Source organism: Ictalurus punctatus, chromosome 20 (genome assembly GCF_001660625.3).
Source record: "Ictalurus punctatus breed USDA103 chromosome 20, Coco_2.0, whole genome shotgun sequence".
Taxonomy (NCBI): domain Eukaryota; kingdom Metazoa; phylum Chordata; class Actinopteri; order Siluriformes; family Ictaluridae; genus Ictalurus; species Ictalurus punctatus.
The window spans coordinates 6,625,160-6,646,536 of NC_030435.2; the positions used below are offsets into that span (position 1 = coordinate 6,625,160).

At 36.8% G+C, this 21,377-nt stretch overlaps 1 protein-coding gene across 50 annotated transcripts in view; it reads right to left on the bottom strand.

Annotated features, from left to right (window-relative positions):
* elna (elastin a) overlaps positions 1-14,493 on the bottom strand; it is a 78,186-nt gene extending 63,693 nt beyond the window's left edge. For 30 of the 50 annotated variants that reach the window (XM_053688627.1, XM_053688610.1, XM_053688636.1 and 27 more), the window contains exons 1-2: positions 14,157-14,491; positions 681-755 (exon numbers count right to left, since the gene is read on the bottom strand). In XM_053688627.1, the coding sequence (XP_053544602.1) occupies positions 681-755; positions 14,157-14,220 (139 nt within the window). In that variant the 5' untranslated portion in view covers positions 14,221-14,491. Of the gene's footprint in view, positions 1-680; positions 756-14,156 lie in introns of all 50 variants that reach the window. The other 20 variants (XR_008398550.1, XM_053688594.1, XM_053688595.1 and 17 more) reach the window with 4 other exon arrangements.
* Between the last annotated feature and the right edge of the window lie 6,884 nt (positions 14,494-21,377).

Genomic DNA, 21,377 nt, shown 5'->3' on the forward strand with positions numbered 1-21,377 from the left:
TCTTAAAGAATCCATGCAAGGGCACATTGGCTCACTGTGGCCCAACACCTTACGGAGGTGTTGTTTTTTGAGGTTTATTATATTGCTTTAATTTGTCAGCTGTCTATATGCAGAATCCAACAACTAAGAATTTATTGTAAGAACACTTAACAATCTCAAGAGCCTTGATTTTTAAAAAAAAACATTTTCCCCAAGAGTAAAAATCAAGGTCCAGACATAGTTTGTGTTGTTTCTGGATCTCAGGAGTGAGATGTGATGTACTATGTATAGGAGGTCTTTAATTAGTCGTATTAGTCGTTAATGAGCGTCACAAATACAAACTTATATAATATTGACAACTTAAGGTTGACTGCCATTATATGAATTATATAATTTTGGTACATTCCATGATGTTGAATTTTGAGAAAAATCTGAGAATGTCAGAAGAGAAAAAGGAAAAGTATTATCTAAATATTAACCCCAAGAATTCCAAATTCTACATATAAACTCTAACTACCCCTACTGGTGAAGCCTTGGAAATTGCATACTGAAACATGATATTTTCAGTTCTCCTTGTGGAAAAAACGATAAAAATATTCACACACTGACTGCCTGTGAGCTCAGATTAATTCAGCTGAATGTATAATACCATATAAAGAACAATTTGTTCATTTTAAGAAGATTTTATGATGTTGACAAACCTGGGAAAACTCCAGTACCAGGTGGCACACCTCCACTTGGAATTCCGACTCCTGTACCAGCAGGCACATACACTCCTGAAAGCAAGACAACAACAGCATTTTAAATGTTTTTAATGACTTCATGTTTGACTACTATGTCTAGTGGGGTGGACCCCTTTTCCACGTACATACAAAAATGACAACTTCAACAAATTACCTAATCCAAAGAAACAAATATTGAGCTGTGACAGATGGGATTTTCAGAGAACATGGGCGTCAGCCATCTACATAACTTCTTCCCAAAGTCAGGCCAAAGTTATGCTGAAGTATGCAGGAACTAATAGGATGTTCAGTGTGCAATATGGCAAACACATACTAAAAAGCTAAACAAAGACAAGGAAGGAAAAGTGCCTCTGTTTCTGTGAGACTGCAAGCAAATTTCTGGCAGCATCTGTAAGCTCAGACACAGTTCTGAGGGTAAATCTGGTTTGCATCAGTTAAAACAAAATGGAAAACAAAAGTCAAACTCATGGTAGAGATTATATTGAAAGGATTTAGACCATATTGAAGTGTTTATGTGGCAATACAATGTACATACACAAGTTAGACACGATTTTCTAAACTAAAGCCTTGCATTAATAGTAAAGGGAATATGAATATATAGTGTAGACTGCACATTAGTAAGTGTGGTTGTAAGTTCTAAAATTTCTGAGTAAGCATCCTGTTACCAAAAGTAGTAACTCCTGTCAAGTTAGCTTATGTTATGCAGCTGACTATCATTTACTATGTGATCATTTATGAATATGACAAAAAAAAATCCTCGCAGAATTTTTGGCTTTAGCTCATGTCAGCTATCAGTATGTAAAAAAAAATATGTGCATAAATGAATGTCAATGACTTCCTTTTTCTTACTCAGACACCCTTTTGGACACTGTGAGGTACTTTATTTTGTTAAACTTTTGAGTCACTCAAACTCGACCAGGTCTTTTGTTTTTAATAAAGAACTGAAAATTAATGTAATATATGTTGTCTAAATGATTATAAATGTCCACAAAGTGATGTTAAAGAACAATAGCTTAAAAGATTGCATTTTAATATTCTTTTTAAAACCATGTGAGGAAAGAGAAAAAGAAGAAGAATGAAACTGATTCCAAGAATCATTAATTGTGGTGTTCAGGTTACGGCTAGCTGTGGGGATTTTCAATTGATTTTGGCACTAATGATTAAATTCAGTGCTAACAAATGAGGTGATGATGAAATAAACATAAGAGCTTCAAATAAGGTTAGGGGTTTGTTCATTTCTTGTGGAAAATGAGCTTAAACTGTGAACATGTTTCCTGATGCAGGCACTGACAGAAACAGAAATTGCATCAGCTTTACCGAAGGAAAGGCATAGTGAGGACAGATACGTACACCGTGCAAAAATTGCAAAATCACAAACAAATTGGCTGATTTTCGAACAGCCGATATTGTTTAGTCTAAGGCTGGCCGCCTTTCTGTCCAGGAGGGAAAAAAATGGTCAACCTAGAAATCAGTGCCAATTGGGATTTTATATATCTTCACAACAGCATGGGAAATTTCAAAGGTCTTTATGACTTATGTTTTTGTGCAAAGCAGTCTGTCTCTCTTGGGGTAATTGGAAGTCTTGCAAAAGATCCTTTATTTGAAAGACTATGGCAGACATCCCTTTGGAAAACAGATGAGCTCATGTGTGTGCTGATAGAGCTGGAGGGAAGATGCTCTTCAAAAGCTGTTCTAAAAAACAGCTAAGGTCACGGATGCCTGGGAAGTGATTGGGTTTCATGGTGTTTGGATTCATCACACCAGCTCTGTGGTTAGAACTCCCAAGGTCATCACACAGTTTTGGATACCTCAGGCCTGCTTTGTAAAATAGGACTGTGACGCTCACCATTCCCGTCCAGCGAAAACAAACTGTCTGTTTTTTCCTCTCTGCTGTTTGCTCTCAGTTGAAAGAGCCGTGGGTCATCTTAATCACAAAAAAAGCAGCTTAAGACCAGCCAGACATTTGGAAGTATTTTTCCATAATGGAATGAATGAGAGAAAGGGATGTTTGATACAGATCTTGGATAGCACTAACATAACATAGACTTTTAATACAATGCTCCTTTCAGCTGGTGGGTCATTGGGCTCAGAGGCTCTGCCCTTTTGAGTGAAAGCTTTATGACAGCTGATGGAGTGATTGTGAGCCATAACTACAATGTAAGAGTCATGTTTCAGAAACAAAAGTAGGATTTCCTGTCTCTGTGATGGAGGAAGAAGGAAGAGCAAGGTATAGGCTGAGATACCTAGGTTCAAGGCCTAATGTTACAACTGTCATTAGTACAGCCTATTGGAATGCGATCACTACATAAGCAAACTATTGAAATTTAAATAATAAAAAAAAAAATACAGTACTGTTTATAAATACAGTTGGAAATAAGTATATATGCAATCGGAATTATAATATGTCAAATATTTTTACTACTCAGTAAAAAGATTAGCCTATGTATTTAATCTAGTCATTTTCTATACTGCTTATCCTACACAGGGTTGTGGGGAGCCTGGAGCCTATCCCAGAGAACTGGGGCATGAGATGGCAATCCATCGCAGGGCCAATCGCGCACACATGCACACACCCATTCAAACACTATGGGTAATTCGGAAAGTTCAATCAGCCTACAACGCATATCTTTGGACTGGGGGAAGAAACTAGAGTACCTAGAGGAAAGCCCCGAAGCACAGATAAAACATGCAAACTCCGTTCAGGGTGGAGGCTGGATTTGAACCCCCAGTCCTGCTAACCACCGTGCCCCCGCAACGCTTCACAAAAACAGATTTATTTTTAAACAGAAGATTTCTGTGAGGAGATGTTTGTTTAGCAATTTTGTAGGCAGTCGCCAATGTCAGTGCTTTGTAACAGTCAAAGGTAAAGCTGTTTTCCGACACTTCAGGAAAGAAGGTTTCACAGTAACATGACAAGCTGCATTTTTCCATCTTATTGTCTTCAAGGGAGAGAAAAATGAGAGGCTGGTGACAGAACACTGTTTATAACTGCAGTAATGTAAGTGATAACAGGAACTTGTTTCATGGACGTTCCACAACATTAAACATGACTGTAAATGGATAAAATGTATGACGTGCCATTCTTTAGTAAATAAAAAGCTTTAGCTTTGGCAAATTGCTGTGTTATGAGAGGAATAAAACACTTCCTGATGTGCTGTGATTGGAAAATTGACTGATTATTTCCCTATAACCGCATGCTCCATCGTTTTTTAAATTGTTTTACAAAGTGGTAACAGTATTTTTTTTTTCATCAGTCACCCCTGGTGTAGTTAAATGAGAGTAAATAAAAGCTGTCAGGTTAAATAAGACACTTTTTAATGTATTTTACTCATTTAATTTACATATGTATTTTACTCATTTAATACCTTTTAGTATATAAATCTAACACATTTACATTTATTCATTTAGCAGACACTTTTATGTAAGTGATTTACAAATGAGGAAATACAAACAAATGACACATTTTCATATTTATATTTTCTCCACATCCATTAATGGTTTTGATAAACTGTTTTGATAAACTGCCTGTGAAAAAGGTTTTTTTTCACTTATGAATAATTACATCTTATATTTGCAGCAAAATAATACAAACATAATATGTATGAGCTGTCAAGATTCTGCCATATGTAAAATGTCATAATTGATATAAAGCAGTTGCTTTTTAATGGAAAACTACATAAATATACCTCAAATTAAATCAATATGCATTTCTTTTGACTGTATCAAAAATGATCAAGAAGCAAGAAGTATTCTGGATTTCTTAGAGTGGAATTTTTATTTGATTGATCCACAGGGAATAGTTTGATCTCTTTTTATAATTTGTTTATAACTGGGGTTGCTATTTATTGAGTTAGCCAAATGACCACATTCACAACCAAAGCACGCCCAATTCACAGTTTTTTTTTCTTCTTTTAAATAAATACCTCGCTTCATTACCAATGACTGACTTAATTGAAGTTCTGAGACATTATGAAAAACACATTGTTGGATAATGAGAACCTTTTGTCATGTCACAGTGACATTTTACTTGGATGATTTTATTTTTATATTTTCTCCATGGACACTAATGAATGGTGTTTTAGAACAGTGCCAAATAACATTATAGTCTGGCACATACATATATATTCTCTCTCTCTCTCTCTCTCTCTCTCTCTCTCTCTCTCTCTCTCTCTCTCTCTCTCTCTCTTACACACAGACAGACACACACACACGGCCATTTAATTCTGGCTATTATTAAACCAATATGGCTAACTTTAAAACCGTTGCTGACTTCATGTCTCTTGATGTTTGGATTTTGAAATACATTACATTATATACATATACTAAATTAGCTACGTTTAATCTCTTATTTTTAAGTTTAATACTCGTAATTCATGCCAATTACTATTTCAAAAAACTCTTCTAAAAAGCGTAGACAGACTGACTATGCTGACGCTAGATTTTCCTCGTGAAGAAAAAGTGGATGGAGTTGAAAGATGAACATGAAAGTATGAGAGTAAATTTCCTTGATAGGAAGCCCTCCCACTTCTCTCTCTGTGTCTTAAGCTCTGAGCTACACTGTTAGACACATCTGTGGTACAGAGAGAGCATTACTGTGAAGAATGCAAAATCAAATAAGCACAAGGCACACAGACAGCACTGTTTTAAAGCCAAAGTGGATGCTGTTCACATTGGCAAAGCCTTTTCTATGCTTTTGACTAAGGATAGCCTTCAAATCTCAATGAAGGGTACTTTTCAGCTATTTGATCTCACAGATCTGTTTGAGAGAAACTGAGTCTCTTTTGCCAAGTCCTGATGCAGCAGGATTACAAGGTTTGAATTTTATAAACATCATAAAGGATACTGAAAAATTCAGTCTGTGTAAAGATCTTGAGAAAAATAGCACCCTAGTGCATCAACTACCAGTGGGCTGGGCCAAACCACTAGGTTATCCAGAATAGGGGTGGGACAGGATAAAGAATGATGGCATAATAACTGTACTACCCATTGTCATGCTTTTCCAAGAAGGTTAACGGTGCATTAAAGGTCTTTGTTTCATTGTATATTGTTTCCAAGTATTTCTAGTACTGTAATATTCATATATTTTCTGCTATGCATTGTACTTGGAAGGTTTCTTCATTTCAGACATTTATGTTGAAGAAGGTACATTATGGGTGTGGAAGGGGTGTTGGTATTTTAATTCTAGCCATGAACAAAATAATGCTCTCCAACGCCTTTGGTGCAATCTACAGTATTATAGAACAGTAACACAACTGCAGCATAATCACTGAAACATTGGTTAGCACCTTTGCTTCACATCTCTGGCGTTGGGAGTTTGATTTCTGCCTCTGGTCTCTGTGTGCAGAGTTTGAATATTCTCCACGTGCTTCTGGGGTTTTCTCTGGGTACTCCAGTTTCCTACCCCAGTCCAAAGACATGCATTGTACAGTAGGTTGATTGCCAACTCTAAATTGTCCATAGTGTGTGAATGGGTGTTTGAATGTGTGTGTGTGTGATTGTGCCCTGTGATGGGATAGGCTCCAGGCTGCCCAAGACCCTGTGTAGGATAAGTGGGAAAATTGATGGATGGATGGATGGATGGAAGGATTTTAAAATGAAAACAATACCAAAAATAAAAACCAAGCAGTTTTGTGTTGCAGAGATCTTGGGCCATGCGGCTTAATATAAACTAGTAAATTAACAAAAGGTGATTAATACGTTAAGGGCATTTCTCTTCATGTATTCTTATCATACTATCTTAGCTCTGAGCTTGTATATTAGTGGTTGTCATTTGGCCATATAACATCTGACCTGAAACAGGGAAAAAAATAAAATGCAACAAAAACACAGAACTGTTGTTCCGGTTGTTTTATGACAATCTTAAAGCAAACACTGACAAGCCACTCCAAATGTCTTGCAGATGTATTGTTTTAAAAGATAGTAAATTTACTTTTTTTTTTTTTTTGCCCCATGTGCTCTGATTCACTGGAGACAGGGGAAAGGGAAGAATCAAACCACATGATCAGGCATGTTACCGTCAAAAACTATGATCTTGTAACATCTATTATACCGACCCCACAATGCTTCTTGGTCAACCTGAAAGTAAGCCAGACTTGTTCTGGAACAAATAGTTTTATTAAAGTGTGGTTCTTTGTCTTGAATTTGGCACAGTCTCCACAGGGATGGAAATAACGTCCAAGCAATCCTCACGTTAACATTAACTTTGGAATTTGCGGTCATAGTGCAAATAGTTGTAGTGTATTGTTGTTTCAGCTAGTAGGTACATTAATGTAGGCCACAGAACTGCCAGGACTGGCAGCAAGGTCTTAGTAATGCAATGTTTATGATATATGGAAGTAATTCTAATAACCAACTTCAAAATTGGAAGAAAAAAAAAAAGCATTCATGTCAAACTCTGAGTGGGAATTCTGATAAGTTGAGATTTTTCAAAAGCAAGCCAGATTTTTCCAAGCAAACACTAAAGAAAACCTCAATTGATAAGGTACAAATTCCTATAATTGGTCTGAGTTACTACGAACTTATACATGGATTACATTGTCAAGTTTATTTCAATTGCACACAAATTTAGTGAAAAAGTTCTAATATAATACTCAGTCATTTCATATTTGTCAGTTGAAAGAAAACTAAAACAATTCTAAAACAAATCCATAAATCAAGACAAATTGGTCTAGAGGTTTTAGCACACACCAGGCTTTTGTTGAGCTTTTTCCTTTTATGGAGTTACAAAATGTAAATCAGCCGTGACATGAAGACATTTGGTCATTTATGGCTGATTACCATTTATCAACATACACAGCATAAGATAAAAGTCAGCATTAACAAATCCTTTGTAAATCTGGTGTCAATTTTTAGTACAGTCTGGCCTACAAAAATATTTACGAACAGTTTTACTAAAAGTCTGATAAATGAATCCCATTATTCAAACGTGCTAAAAAGGAAGACACTCATTACACAGAGCAGCTGTGATGTTTAGTTAAGTGATTTCCAAGCACTGATGTCCCATTCTGTGCTGTATGTGTATCAGAAAAGCAGTGTTTATTAGACCACAGTGTCAAAGACATGGCTGATAAACAGTCAAATCTGTTAACAGCCTTTGATTGTGAACGAGAGGTATAAAGTAATATAACTAAATGAAACTCTTATCGGTGGTAGCATTTCTGCATTCCAGCCAGCAGTCCAGAAGGCTAGTGGAGCATGGTGTTGAGAGTTGAGGTCACTGTAAAGCGATTTATAGTACCCTAGTTTTTTGCAGAATGACCCAGGCCAGAGGACAGGGAACACACATGGCACAAAAGAAAAACTGAGATTAGATCGTCACTGATTCATGTTACAACCAACCAGCAACCAAATATTGCCTTGGAGTTTAGTAGTGGTAGTGGGATTTAGCTGGATTTCACTGGCAGGATTTAATGGCAAAATCACTCTCACTTATAAAGTTTTATATGAATTCTTTATGAGATCAGTGTGAAATATATATAAATGTTTTATATTGCAAAATTCTACATTTTCGTTGAGTAATTCACGCTGTCTACATGTTAATAGACATGATCACATATGACCTACTTTTTAAGGATCCCTAACTAATTTAAAGAGAAGTGGATGGGGTCTCTTAAGGACAGAATTGGGAATGTTTGAGATTATGTCTGTCTATCGCACAAGGAATGAGGAATAACTACATGATGAACCATATAACCTTTCTCTAAGCTAGATTCATAAAGCCTGCATAGTTAATATCTGCTTGGAATCATAGACATCGAAGCAAGAACTCTTAAATCCTTTAGCACTGACTTCGGCCAACACACCACGAGACACACGAGGTGTCACATTAATTCTCTTAGGCAGTCAAAAACGTCCACAGCTAGAAAACCAGCACTTCCTAAAGGATTAAATCCAGTGAGAGGTGCTCACCGCACACGTTTTCAATTCCAGCACAGTAGATAATCTGATTGAAGATTTTACTGGGTGAGGCAGCAGTTCTTGTTATACCATATGATCTGGATGAGGTTTTACCTGCTTAAATGATGGCCAGCCTCGTGTCAAAGAAAAGGAGAATTAATGTTTTAGGGCTCCTTTGAAGTCCTGGTCTGCAACTTTAAGCCAAAACTCTTTTTTATTAGGAGACTGAAATGTTCTTTGCTTTTATCTGATCCTGGCTTGTCAGGTGTCTTCATGAAGGAAACACTTTACTATAAGGTCCACAAATATTCAATATATTAATACTGAACTAATGCTTTCATAATGCTTTGAGGAGTTAATACATGTAGTTTAGAACAAACTAATAAAAAGCAAACATTACAAAAATGGTCTAACACTAGCATTTTAACCTACAATTTGAGTTTCACACTTGACTGCAAGTCATGATATTGACAGAATTTAATAAGATGTTATTAAGATGTTAATGTTTAACAATGATTACATTGATATACAGGGGTGTAAAGTACAAACTACATGTACTCTCCTTACAGTACTTGAGCCCATGGTTCACTGTGAAAGTATAATGTATAATTAAATCATTGTACTTTTACCTGAGTTTTTTTTTTTATTTAAATAACATTAAATAACCATTGCTACATTTATTTTTTAATCACCATTACAGAGTACAAACTCAATAATGTATTTAACCTTTTAACACTGCAAGCCGATTCAAAGATGGAATGTGCCAATTTAAAATAATAAAAATAATAATTTTGAACACAATCAAAAAATGGCTGTCAAACATCTACACTTTTGGGGCAAATTTTTAGACAGCAGCAGCATGCTAGCTAGCTAGCTTCCAGGTTACTAGCTAGCTAGTTTGCTCATGTTAATTCATATATTTTTATATATCATTAGCTATCTACACATTCCCCCTTACACCAGTTAACGTTACTTTTCTTAACATAACTAAATAACACAATTATATGAAAAATGCATTCCTCAGATTTAGAACATTTTCGGATTAGTTCTATCAATGGGAGACATGTAAAAAAAATAAATTAATTAATTAATTTGTAAAGTAGTTACTTAAGTAGTTTTTCAAGTAGTCTTATTTATTTTTATTTTTCTGATCACTACTTTTACTTTTGTATAAGGGAATTAATACAACAGTAGCAGTGCTTTTACTCAAGTCAATGTGCTTTGTACTATAGGTGGGAATCTCACCTCACGATTCGATTCATTTATGATTCAGAGGGCTGTGATGCGATGATATAATGCTTTTCGATACATCTTTTTTTTTTCTATTGACTAATTCGCTGAAACCTGGAAGTGTGTCAAATTGCCATTACTGCTGTGGTGATCCTTCCTCTGAAAATAGTTTTGTATGACTCCTTTGTACCCGAATTTCACAGATTTTAAGTCTGTCGTTTTTGTGTATAACCGAGTTAGAACAGAGACTTGTCAAAAATGCATTATAACTGTGACAGTTCTCCCCTACGATCAAGTGTTTCTGTTATGTGTGCCACGTAATAAGAGCTGTATTGAAGAGAGGCAGGCAGACAAATCCAAAATGTGAAACACAGGCGTAGTCAAAAACAGGCAAAGGATCAGGTGATCGGCAAATGGGCAAAAACGAGACTAAGCGAGAATCGAATAACGAGGACGAGAATAGGATCAAAACTATGGCATGTAAATGAGGAACAAAGGCTTGGTACAGTGGAAACACTCACACAATACTTTGCACTGCATATAGACACATGAGAGGTTTAAATAACATACATAATCAACGATAAAAACAAAACAGCTGACTAATGATGACACAAAAGGAAACAACCAATGACGATACAGGGGCAGAGACAGGACAGAAAAATAACAAATGCATATAATGCATGTCAAAATTAAACAAAGTCAATGTCTCTGAAACCCGGAAGCACGCGCTCGTTCCACAGACTGTCTGGTTGCTGCACTTCTGTGCTCCGCCTTTTGCGTTCTGTCAACATTAGGTTATCAATTAACATTTAGAAAATAGATTTTTGACATTTGTGAATCGATTCAGAATCATCCACGTCCGCATCGTAATGCATCTAAGAATCAAAATTTTCCCCGGCCCTTACTTTGTACTATTTCCACCACTGTTCATATATGACTCAAGTGGCTGTTTATGTCTACCCTTCATTATTTCCTGATGCATTAAGGATTGGTTCATGTATTAATTCATCATTATGAAAGTATTACTGAAATGTGCAATAATCGATTTTTTTATTCCTTACTTGTACAAATAACCTGTATGTTATGTAGAACATGCTTAAAAAAATTTCATTTAGCCATGGCCTTAGCAAAATTTTAAAGTTGCTGAGAAAATCCATATGGAAAACTGACTTCTGGTCTAGAAGACTTGTTTGTGTCTGGATACGCCTTCTGTCAGTCATTTTAAAGACGCTCTATGGGTCACCTACGATCCTGGGGGCGAAGCTTCATGAACATGGGTGGTAATGGAAGAATGAGCTCAAGGAGTGAAAAAAAATCAAACGTTGAACCCACCTAACCGTCTTGAAAAAAAAAAAAAAAAAATTATTTACCTAATGCACCTTAAACTATTAACATGTTGCTTATTTGTGGACCGTATAGTAAAGTGTTACCATACCTTAACACTATACTAAGCTGCATAGGAACTGTACAGATTTCCAGCATCAGAGAGGCACTTATATTTGATTCAGCACTCTTCTCCTGAAAACCATATAATAGATTACAATTACAATTCTGACAAATTTTCTGTGTGAGGAACAACTGAAGGTGTACTCAGGCAGAAAGAGTGAGACAAATTATGACTCACTTAAAAGACTTTTACAGTCAGAGAACTGTCAGACTGTTTAGGTCCACACAATCCTTCAACACTTTAGACACTCTTGCGGTAATTCTGGTTTGTGTATGTTTAACCAAAGTGAGGTAACTCCCCTCTTCCCTGTGACATCATGGTTTAGTTTCTAAAAGGAAAGTTTCTTTAGGCTTAAAAGAATACTCTAGAGTTTTTCAACAATCTGCAGCATCTGTAACACATGTGTGAACCTTAGACAAGAATTTAGGGATGTTTCCTTGTACTGAGAAAAGAATGAAAAATCTGTTTACTCAAAAGTAATTTAGGCCTAAGAGTGTTTGTTGAATTCCATTAATCAATTGTTCATTTGAAATTCTTGCAGATACACAACAAATGTCCTAGACTGAGTTTAGTATTTTTTAGGTACCCATATTTAAGCTTGCCACCATCCAATTGATTTATTTCTACCTAAATTGCATCTGCCAAAGTCTATGTGTCTGATAGATGTAGTTTTGGATGTGTATTAAATACAGCTCACTCCCACGAAATGGAACCAAGGAACCAATGACACAAGTAGGGTGGGCCTAATCTGATGAAGGAATGGTTATGTGACCATTCTTTTATTTATTCCCCAATCTGGCTTTCCTGCTACATTCCCCCTATTGCTGTAACTCACTTACACTAGCCAAGAAAAACATTCCACCTGCTCTTGCTCTCCAAACACACTGTCAAGGTCTAAACTAATTTGAACAGTTGAATAGAGAGATAATCCGATCAATAATATAAAAAACAATATTTATTTTTTAAAACTCATTCTAGAACTTTAGGATAAAGGCTCTGAGTGTATATTCTTAGGCACATTTTAATGAAGTAAAAGTTATATATTATATATATATATATATATATGTTATATATTATATATATATATATATATATATATATATATATATATATATATATATATATATATATGTGAGAGAGAGAGAGAGAGAGAGAGAGAGAGAGAGAGAGAGAGAGAGAGAGAGATAACAGAACAAATTTTGATGCTTTTGGACCAGCTCTGGGCAATTTAGGCGGTGGTACATAAATTTAGCAGGTGTCGTACAGCCCAGCATTCTCAGCTCAACTTTTAGTACAAGGAAAGACAGAGTTGGCTAGGAGAGAGGAATCCCGGGAAATAGCTCTGTTTTTTATGGCCTCTAACTTAGTTATTATAATGAATGTAGCAGACTAAAGAAATTAAAGATGTGGACTTGATGGCTTTATATGGAAAATGGACAACAGGAACTGTTTCTCTGTTATAAATCTGTTCACCATAATAAGAGTGAAAGTCTGCTTTTACACCTTTGTGAATGAGTGCAGAAGAAACAATTTCGAACAAACAAATAAATCTTTGTGAAGAACTCTGGCTGTGCTCACATGCTACCTAATTGAGGGTAACAGCGAGATGATTCACTTCCAAGAATGAAAACAAGTTTGAAATAAAAACAGAGGGAAATGGGAAAACTTGGCAAAGCTGTTGAGAGCTCTCTGTTGTGCATTGCCATGTTTTGTACAAAGATTTAATTCAGCAACAGCATGCACAGAGAACTCAAAAACAACATTAAAAGCCTAATAAACCTGTCAAAAAATCAGCTTTTGCATATTTGATGTCTACTGGGAGGCTTGATTACTGACTTTTATGTGATGTAACTGACAGGAATGGCAGTCCAGCTGTAGCCTCAAAGTTATGCATACTGTACATAAAACTGTCTTTAACATTAACATACCCAGAAGCCTCTAATAGTAGCTGAAATATCACATATGGGAAACTATTGGTCCAAGTCCAAGAAGTCCAATAAAACAAATGCACTCAATTTATAATTGGAATTGGTTGTGTATGCTTTATGCTTTATATGACATAATGCATTTTCCAGTAATAATTGGTATTATAAAGTTTTATATAATTTTATTTTTAATTATAATAGGATTGACCTGCAAATAACCTACACCAAAAAAATAAAATAAAATAAATAAATTTTAAAAATGAGCCCATAGCTAGTATATATAAGTTGTAAAAGTACATTATGACAGTGGTTGTTAATACATACCAACACACTTTAAGTTTCAAAATGTAAAAAAAAAGTAAAATATGTACTTATGAAGGATCTGTTGTTAGTATGGCATCTGTAAAATTCTTATCCAAGAACCTTATGATATACAACTGAGTGAACTAAACTTTTTTTTTTTTTATGGGATATACACTAGTTTGTTAACAGGGATCTAAAAAAAAAAAAAAAAAAAAAAACCCTCTAAAGATGTTGAAGACTTCAAAATCAGTAAAAAAGTAAAAACTTCATTCCAAAATGCAAAATCTTAGTCATTCTTTAAAAAACCCTTTATGTTCTGACTGTAGAGGCGACTGATATAGACTTAGACACTTGACAGATTTATATATTTAAAAAATCAAGTTCATATCTGTATTATGAAAGTCTTATGAGAAAGGAATGACCGTATTAAATCCATGAGTTGCAGTACCCTGTGTGAAAAGTTCATAAAGTTTAGTTTATGACCCTATACTTAAATTCAAGTGCATACAGTTATGACCATGTCAAATCCTTCTTTTTCCTGAAATGAAACAAACAGTGCAAAAAAGGCTGCACCTGTCCCCAGGAGCATAAGAGCGAGAACCCTTGTTTAGGGCAAATGAAGTGCACACCTACCTCCCTGTAGGGAAGGCTGCAGCAGAGTGAGGAGCAGCGAGCCGAGAAGCAGCAGCGCAACCATCCTGTTAGCGATCTCGCCCCAAAATGCACCAGCCCGATCCAAATCAGCTGGTTTTATTCTCCTAGAGCTAATTACCACTTCACAAACGTCTCGGAAAAGGGGGGGAAGGAAGGGAGGCGGGGGGGAATGCAAAGACACTGGATGCAGCGTAATTAAGAAAGGGCAAAGCCTGCGTTTCGATGGATCATTGCGCTTTTTTTCTCTCTCTCTCTCCTGTGTCTGGTGTTGCTGTTTTTATTCTGGTCTCTCCTGCCAACAAAGTCTAGCCCTGCCAGATAGAGAAGGGGAGAGAAAGATGGAGAGGAAGGGAAGAAGTGAGAGGGTGGGAGGAAGGGTGAGAGAGAAGGAGAAAGAGATGGAGAGAGAGAGAGAGAGAGAGAGCGAGAGAGAAACAGTGAGAGACCTCTTTCCCACTCTGTCATCCAAAAAAGAATTCAACAGTCTGCCAGATATTTGCATGCATTCTAAACGGCTTATCTTTTCTAGGCGAGAAGCAAAGTATAAAATGCAGTAACTGTGTATAAGTTTACACTGTACCCAGGTTGTGGTGCAAAAATGAAGGACACACACACACACACACACACACACGCATATGCATTCTTATCGATCCATGAAGGTTTATATTTCAGTAAAATGCTGCTCTTTTACTAAACAACAAACCAAAGAGAAAGAAAACAGTCATGTCAATGTTTCTCTTAATTATATCCAGGACATACTGAAGTGTGTAATAAATGAATGGAACAACTTGCACATAACATAACAAACCCAGTACAAAAAGACTGAAAAAAGTGCTTTCCAAGAAAGCAAGAGTGATAGAGAGCAGAGCAGTGAGAAAAATCAGCAAAGATCTTGTTAACACATCAGAGGATGGTGCCTGGAGTCAGTCAGACCTGAGTGCTTAAACTTCATCCCCCATTCCTCACTATCTCCAACCACATATCAGAAAAAGCTACTGTTGACCTCAATCATGACTCACTGCCAACATCCTTTACATCACACACATCATTAGGCATTTCATTACTAAAACCACAGGTACATCCACTGAATGAACTGTTTCAGAAACTGAGGAATTTAAAATGTATTTCATTCAAAGGAAACTAGTTTACTTCCTGGGCTATAGTATTAATTCCTGCTTTAGAGATGATAGTATTTATATTGAAAGAACAAAAGGAAAGGGAACCACTGGAAAACTCGCAGTCATTGGTATATTAAAAAAAAAGCTAATAGCTAATAATAATGCTTTTCACAGAGACTCTGCCTCGCTAGGAGAAGCAGAATGGTTTGGAGAGGGCTTTTTATTGCCATGTACTTCTAAACTGCTTCCTCAAGTTAAATGGGGTGTACAATTTAAGGACACTGCATACTGTTAATACCATCTTGTTAAAATGTGTGTGTGTGTGCATATATATAAAGAGTAATGATCTAGTTGAATCTCCACCCATAATCTCAATTAATATACTTACTTCAATCTGACACATGCAAAGACAGAGAAGATGATATATATATATATATATATATATATATATATATATATATATATATATATATATATATATATATATACAGTGAGGGAAAAAAGTATTTGATCCCCTACTGATTTTGTACGTTTGCCCACGGACAAAGAAATGATCAGTCTATAATTTTAATGGTAGATTTATTTGAACAGTGAGAGACAGAATAACAACAAGAAAATCCAGAAAAATGCATGTCAAAAATGTTATAAATTGATTTGCATTTTAATGAGGGAAATAAGTATTTGACCCCCTCTCAATCAGAAAGATTTCTTTTATACAGGTAACGAGTTGAGATTAGGAGCACACTCTTAAAGGGAGTGCTCCTAATCTCAGCTTGTTACCTGTATAAAACACACCTGACCACAGAAGCAATCAATCAATCAGATTCCAAACTCTCCACCATGGCCAAGACCAAAGAGCTCCCCAAGGATGTCAGGGACAAGATTGTAGACCTACACAAGTCTGGAATGGGCTACAAGACAATTGCCAAGCAGCTTGGTGAGAAGGTGACAACAGTTGGTGCGATTATTCGCAAATGGAAGAAACACAAAAGAACTGTCAATCTCCCTCAGCCTGGGGCTCCATGCAAGATCTCACCTCGTGGAGTTGCAATGATCATGAGAACAGTGAGGAATCAGCCCAAAACTACACGGGAGGATCTTGTCAACAATCTCAAGGCAGCTGGGACCATAGTCACCAAGAAAACAATGGGTAACACATTACGCCGTGAAGGACTGAAATCCTGCAGCGCCCGCAAGGTCCCCCTGCTCAAGAAAGCACATATACATGCCCATTTGATGTTTGCCAGTGAACATCTGAATTATTAAGAGGACAACTGGGTGAAAGTGTTGTGGTCGGATGAGGCCAAAATGGAGCTCTTTGGCATCAACTCAACTTGCCGTGTTTGGAGGAGGAGGAATGCCGCCTATGACCCCAAGAACACCATCCCCACCATCAAATATGGAGGTGGAAACATTATGCTTTGGGGGTGTTTTTCTGCTAAGGGGACAGGACAACTTCACCGCATCAAAGGGACGATGGACGGGGCCATGTACCGTCAAATCTTGGGTGAGAACCTCCTTCCCTCAGCCAGGGCATTGAAAATGGGTCATGGATGGGTATTCCAGCATGACAATGACCCAAAACACACGGCCAAGGCAACAAAGGAGTGGCTCAAGAAGAAACACATTAAGGTCCTGGAGTGGCCTAGCCAGTCTCAAGACCTTAATCCCATAGAAAATCTGTGGAGGGAGCTGAAGGTTCGAGTTGCCAAACGTCAGCCTCGAAACCTTAATGACTTGGAGAAGATCTGCAAAGAGGAGTGGGACAAAATCCCTCCTGAGATGTGTGCAAACCTAGTGGCCAACTACAAGAAATGTCTGACCTCTGTGATTGCCAACAAGGGTTTTGCCACCAAGTACTAAGTCATATTTTGCAGAGGGGTCAAATACATATTTCCCTCATTAAAATGCAAATCAATTTATAACATTTTTGACATGTGTTTTTCTGGATTTTTTTTGTTGTTATACTGTCTCTCACTGTTCAAATAAATCTACCATTAAAATTATAGACTGATCATTTCTTTGTCAGTGGGCAAACGTACAAAATCAGCAGGGGATCAAATACTTTTTTCCCCTCACTGTGTGTGTATACATATATATACACACACACACACACACACACACATAAACATACAATTTTTCACAAATAGTCATGCTGTTGGACTGGGTCTGGAAGAGGCCGATTCAGAGGACTGGACTTGTTTTCTAGGTTGTTCTGAAACCTTTAAATGTAATAAAAACAATGGCAGTGGTGAAAGTCACAGAAATGTAGCTGAGAGATGTGTTGGCTGTAGGTTTGGTTTATTTTGCCAGCTGCTTCTACAACTGCAAACACACAAACCACAAAACCGAGACTCAAACTGCCACTTTGTTCGGTGACACAAGCAACCATGTGATATTTGTGGACCAATTGCAGACAGTACAAGATAGACTTACCAATGTTTATGCATTTTGTATAGGACCTCCACATTTTAACATTGGAGTAAGCTGCTATGAATAATTAAAATATGCAAAAAAAAGAGCAGTTTCATGAGTTAGGGTTAGGGTTATTCAAACCTTCCAACATGCTAAGTAGCTTTATGGTTTAATGGTCGTTTTTCAAGTAACACCTAACCAATTGTACTTACACCTATCAGCCAGAACATTAAAACCACCTGACAAATATTGTATAGGCCCCCCTTGTGCAACCGGTACAGCGCTGACATTTCGTCTCATGGACTCCACAAGACCTCTGAAGATACACTGTGGTTTCTGGCATGAAGATGTTAGCAGCAGATCCTTTAAATTTCAAGGTGGGGCCTCCATGGATCTGACTTGTTTGTCTAGCACATCCCACAGATGCTTGAGTGGATTGAGAATTTGAAGGCCAAGTTAACACCTGAACTCTTTGTCATGTTCCTCACTTCCTCACAACACACAAAGTGATAATTTAAGGAATTTAGAATTGCCTAATCTCTAATGATACATTGATGATACATTGACCAAAGAGAACATTACACTCAATCAATTGCAGTCAATCAAATTATTATGAAAGACACTATCACTCATGACTTGAAGGACTCCTCCATCTGGAAATGATCAGAAGACCAAAAACTCAGAATGTCAGCAGTTCAAAGAATATATGGAGGTAAATAATGTTACTGTTTCAATCAGAATTCTATCTTGGATATCTTACCGGTGTGCATCCCACCAAGGGTCCTGGATTGAAAGAGTAATGATCTAGTTGAATCTCCAACCATAATCTCACCTAATATACTTACTTCAATCTGACACATGCAAAGACAGAGAAGATGTGAGGAGAAGATATAGCGTGCATACCAAGCTATGATTGAACACTGTGCATGAGCACTTTTATTCAATCCATTTCATTGTTTCCAAAGCATGATGACAGATAAATGGTGATGATAAATGTTGGCTGGATGGCACCATAGTATGATGGCACCATAGAATGTCTTGGACCTGCTAAGAAGTGAATCATCACAAAAGGCATTTTCATGGTGACCTGCTTCCAGTTCCTAATATATAATGTGGATTTTGAGGACATTGCACAGTATTTCATCTGTCAACAAGACAGTCAATGTGAGCATCCAAAAGTCAACATGGTCTCAAGATTAATTTGATTGGGCTTGAACACTGGATTTTTGGAATATGAAAATTATAGTTTTCCCCCATTTTCTCCCCAATTCCCAAGTTAGTCACCTGCTGATTCCCATCCACCAAGCAGTTATATCCTATCATACAACAGCTACCAACTGGTTAGAATGAAGTCTGACACATGCTTCCTTTGAGACACAGGAAGCCAGCCAACACACGTTTTCAACAAATGATAAATTCATTTGCTAGCCCACTGGCCAAGCAAAAGCTCCAGTGTGATTCTCAGTCCCATATTTCAGTTTCCAAGAAGCTGACTATGCTAAAAAGTAGTGCGTAATATAATACAATTATATATCTATCTAGTTTGTAAGTTAAGTTCATTACGGAAGACAAAGAGGATATGATTAATATCCACTTCTAACAAAGTTTGTAATGTAGCACTTTGTGTTTGGAGCCTCGACAAAATGTCAGCGAGTTTATTGGCGAACACTTCAGCTATGAGCTGCAGTCTTCTCTTGTCTAATTACACGTAAAAAGATATTATCTGAGTCTGGCTAGTAAGATGACTGTATGTTGTCTTGGCATGAGAGTTATGTGATGACTTTGCATTGGATTTTATTTTCTTTGTTTTCATCAATTTTTGTACATATAGGACCTGCATGTTTCTGATTCTGAAAAGATCATCTGTCATCTGTCATTTAGATCATCTGTCATTTAGTGCACACTAAATAATCCACCTCCTATTTTTTTTCTCCTGTCAAGCAAAGAATGTCTCAGCAAATGTATGTAGTGCAGCAGGCATTCAGATTTGGAATCATAGGCTACAGTTACAGCATTGAGGTGTGTTACACCTCCATGAACCACATTATGTTTAAACATATACACAACAAATGAAAACTCTTGTTTGGTAAAAGTCAGCAGGTATATGTCTTTTTCTGGTTTTTAAGCTGACTTCTCTGCTAAGCAGCTATGACTAAAAAACCAATAACCTGGACACAAAATCTGCTTGTTCTGCGTGTTTGAGCTACTTATTTGTCCACCTAGATAATGTCACTGATTGAGCGCATTGATTTACCACTTGTACAACAGTACAGCACACAATTGTATAGGATGTCTTTGGATGTTGCAACATTAAGATTTCCATTCATTGGAACTAAGGGGCCCAAGCCTGTTCCAGCCTGACAATACCCTTGTGTACAAAGCGAGAGCCATAGACATAGTTTGCCAAGATTTGTTTAGAAAAACTCGAGTGTCCTGCACAGAACCCTGACCTCAACCCTACTGAACACTTACAGTATGGGATGAATTGAAATGCTGACTGCACCCCAGGCCACCTCAGCTGACATCAGTGGTTAACCTCACTAATGCTCTTGTGGCTGAATGGACAAATCCGTACATCCACACTTCAAAATCTAGTAGAAAGCCTTTCCAGAAGAGTGGAGATTATTATAAAATCAAAGGAGGGAAAAATCTCAAATGGGATCTTCAAAAAGCACATATACTGTATGTGTTTCAGACTGAATTACTCTAATAGGTATGAGTGACCTGCATCAGAGGCTAATGTGTGTGATGTTTCCCAAAAAAAAAAAAAAAAAAAAAAAAAAACCTCAAAGAGAGATGAAAGATTTTGGTAACAATCAAACAAGCCCAGAGGAAAAGAATGTTCTCTTTTTGCTTAAAGTAAATTCCTAGCCAACACAGAACACATTATGAACTTTTTTTAGACACTACACCACATCCTATCCAATGGCATTATTCCAGTGTTTAGTTTGAGACCAACAACTTTTCCTTAATGAGTCAATGTTAGGACACTGAGCGCATTTTTTTAAAGGTGAAAGTGCTCCACTCTTTTACTTGGTTTCTCTATTTTAGCTCATGTCTGGTGCTTGTTCTTTCAGCATTATGTTGTGTGCCAGCAGACTGGGCCTGTTTATGTATTCAGTGAGTCTGTGAACATTACGCAGGCCTACATTTGTCAAATAGCTGTGTTGTAAAAGCATTCAACACTCTGTTATAAAAGTGTGGATACATTTTTAGGATTCTCTTTCCTATATAAAAATATTGAGAACAGTGATATTTGCTATCCGATGATGTTACAATAAACTCATTTGAGTTTGCTGAGATGACTGCAATTATGCAGTTGTCACAAAATAGGCTGGTTAATGTTTTGTTTTATGCATTAATGAACAGACAGTGGTTTTGGTGATTGCTCAATTTCTTGCAATCAGATATAATTCAAGGTCAAAGTTATTCTGCTGCATAAGTAAAAGATAAACCATGTGCACTTACATCCTTGGCAGTGCCCTTACATTACATTTAAAAGGATGATATTGTGCTATTAAATACAATTTTAATCAAGAATACTTCATAAGCATAATAGATTAGATGCATGCCATGGCTGATATGCTGAAGGCTCTAATAAGCTGGAGAGAACTGGAGCCCAGAGCAACAAGACACATGGAATGACAGAGCCTCCTGTAACATGCTA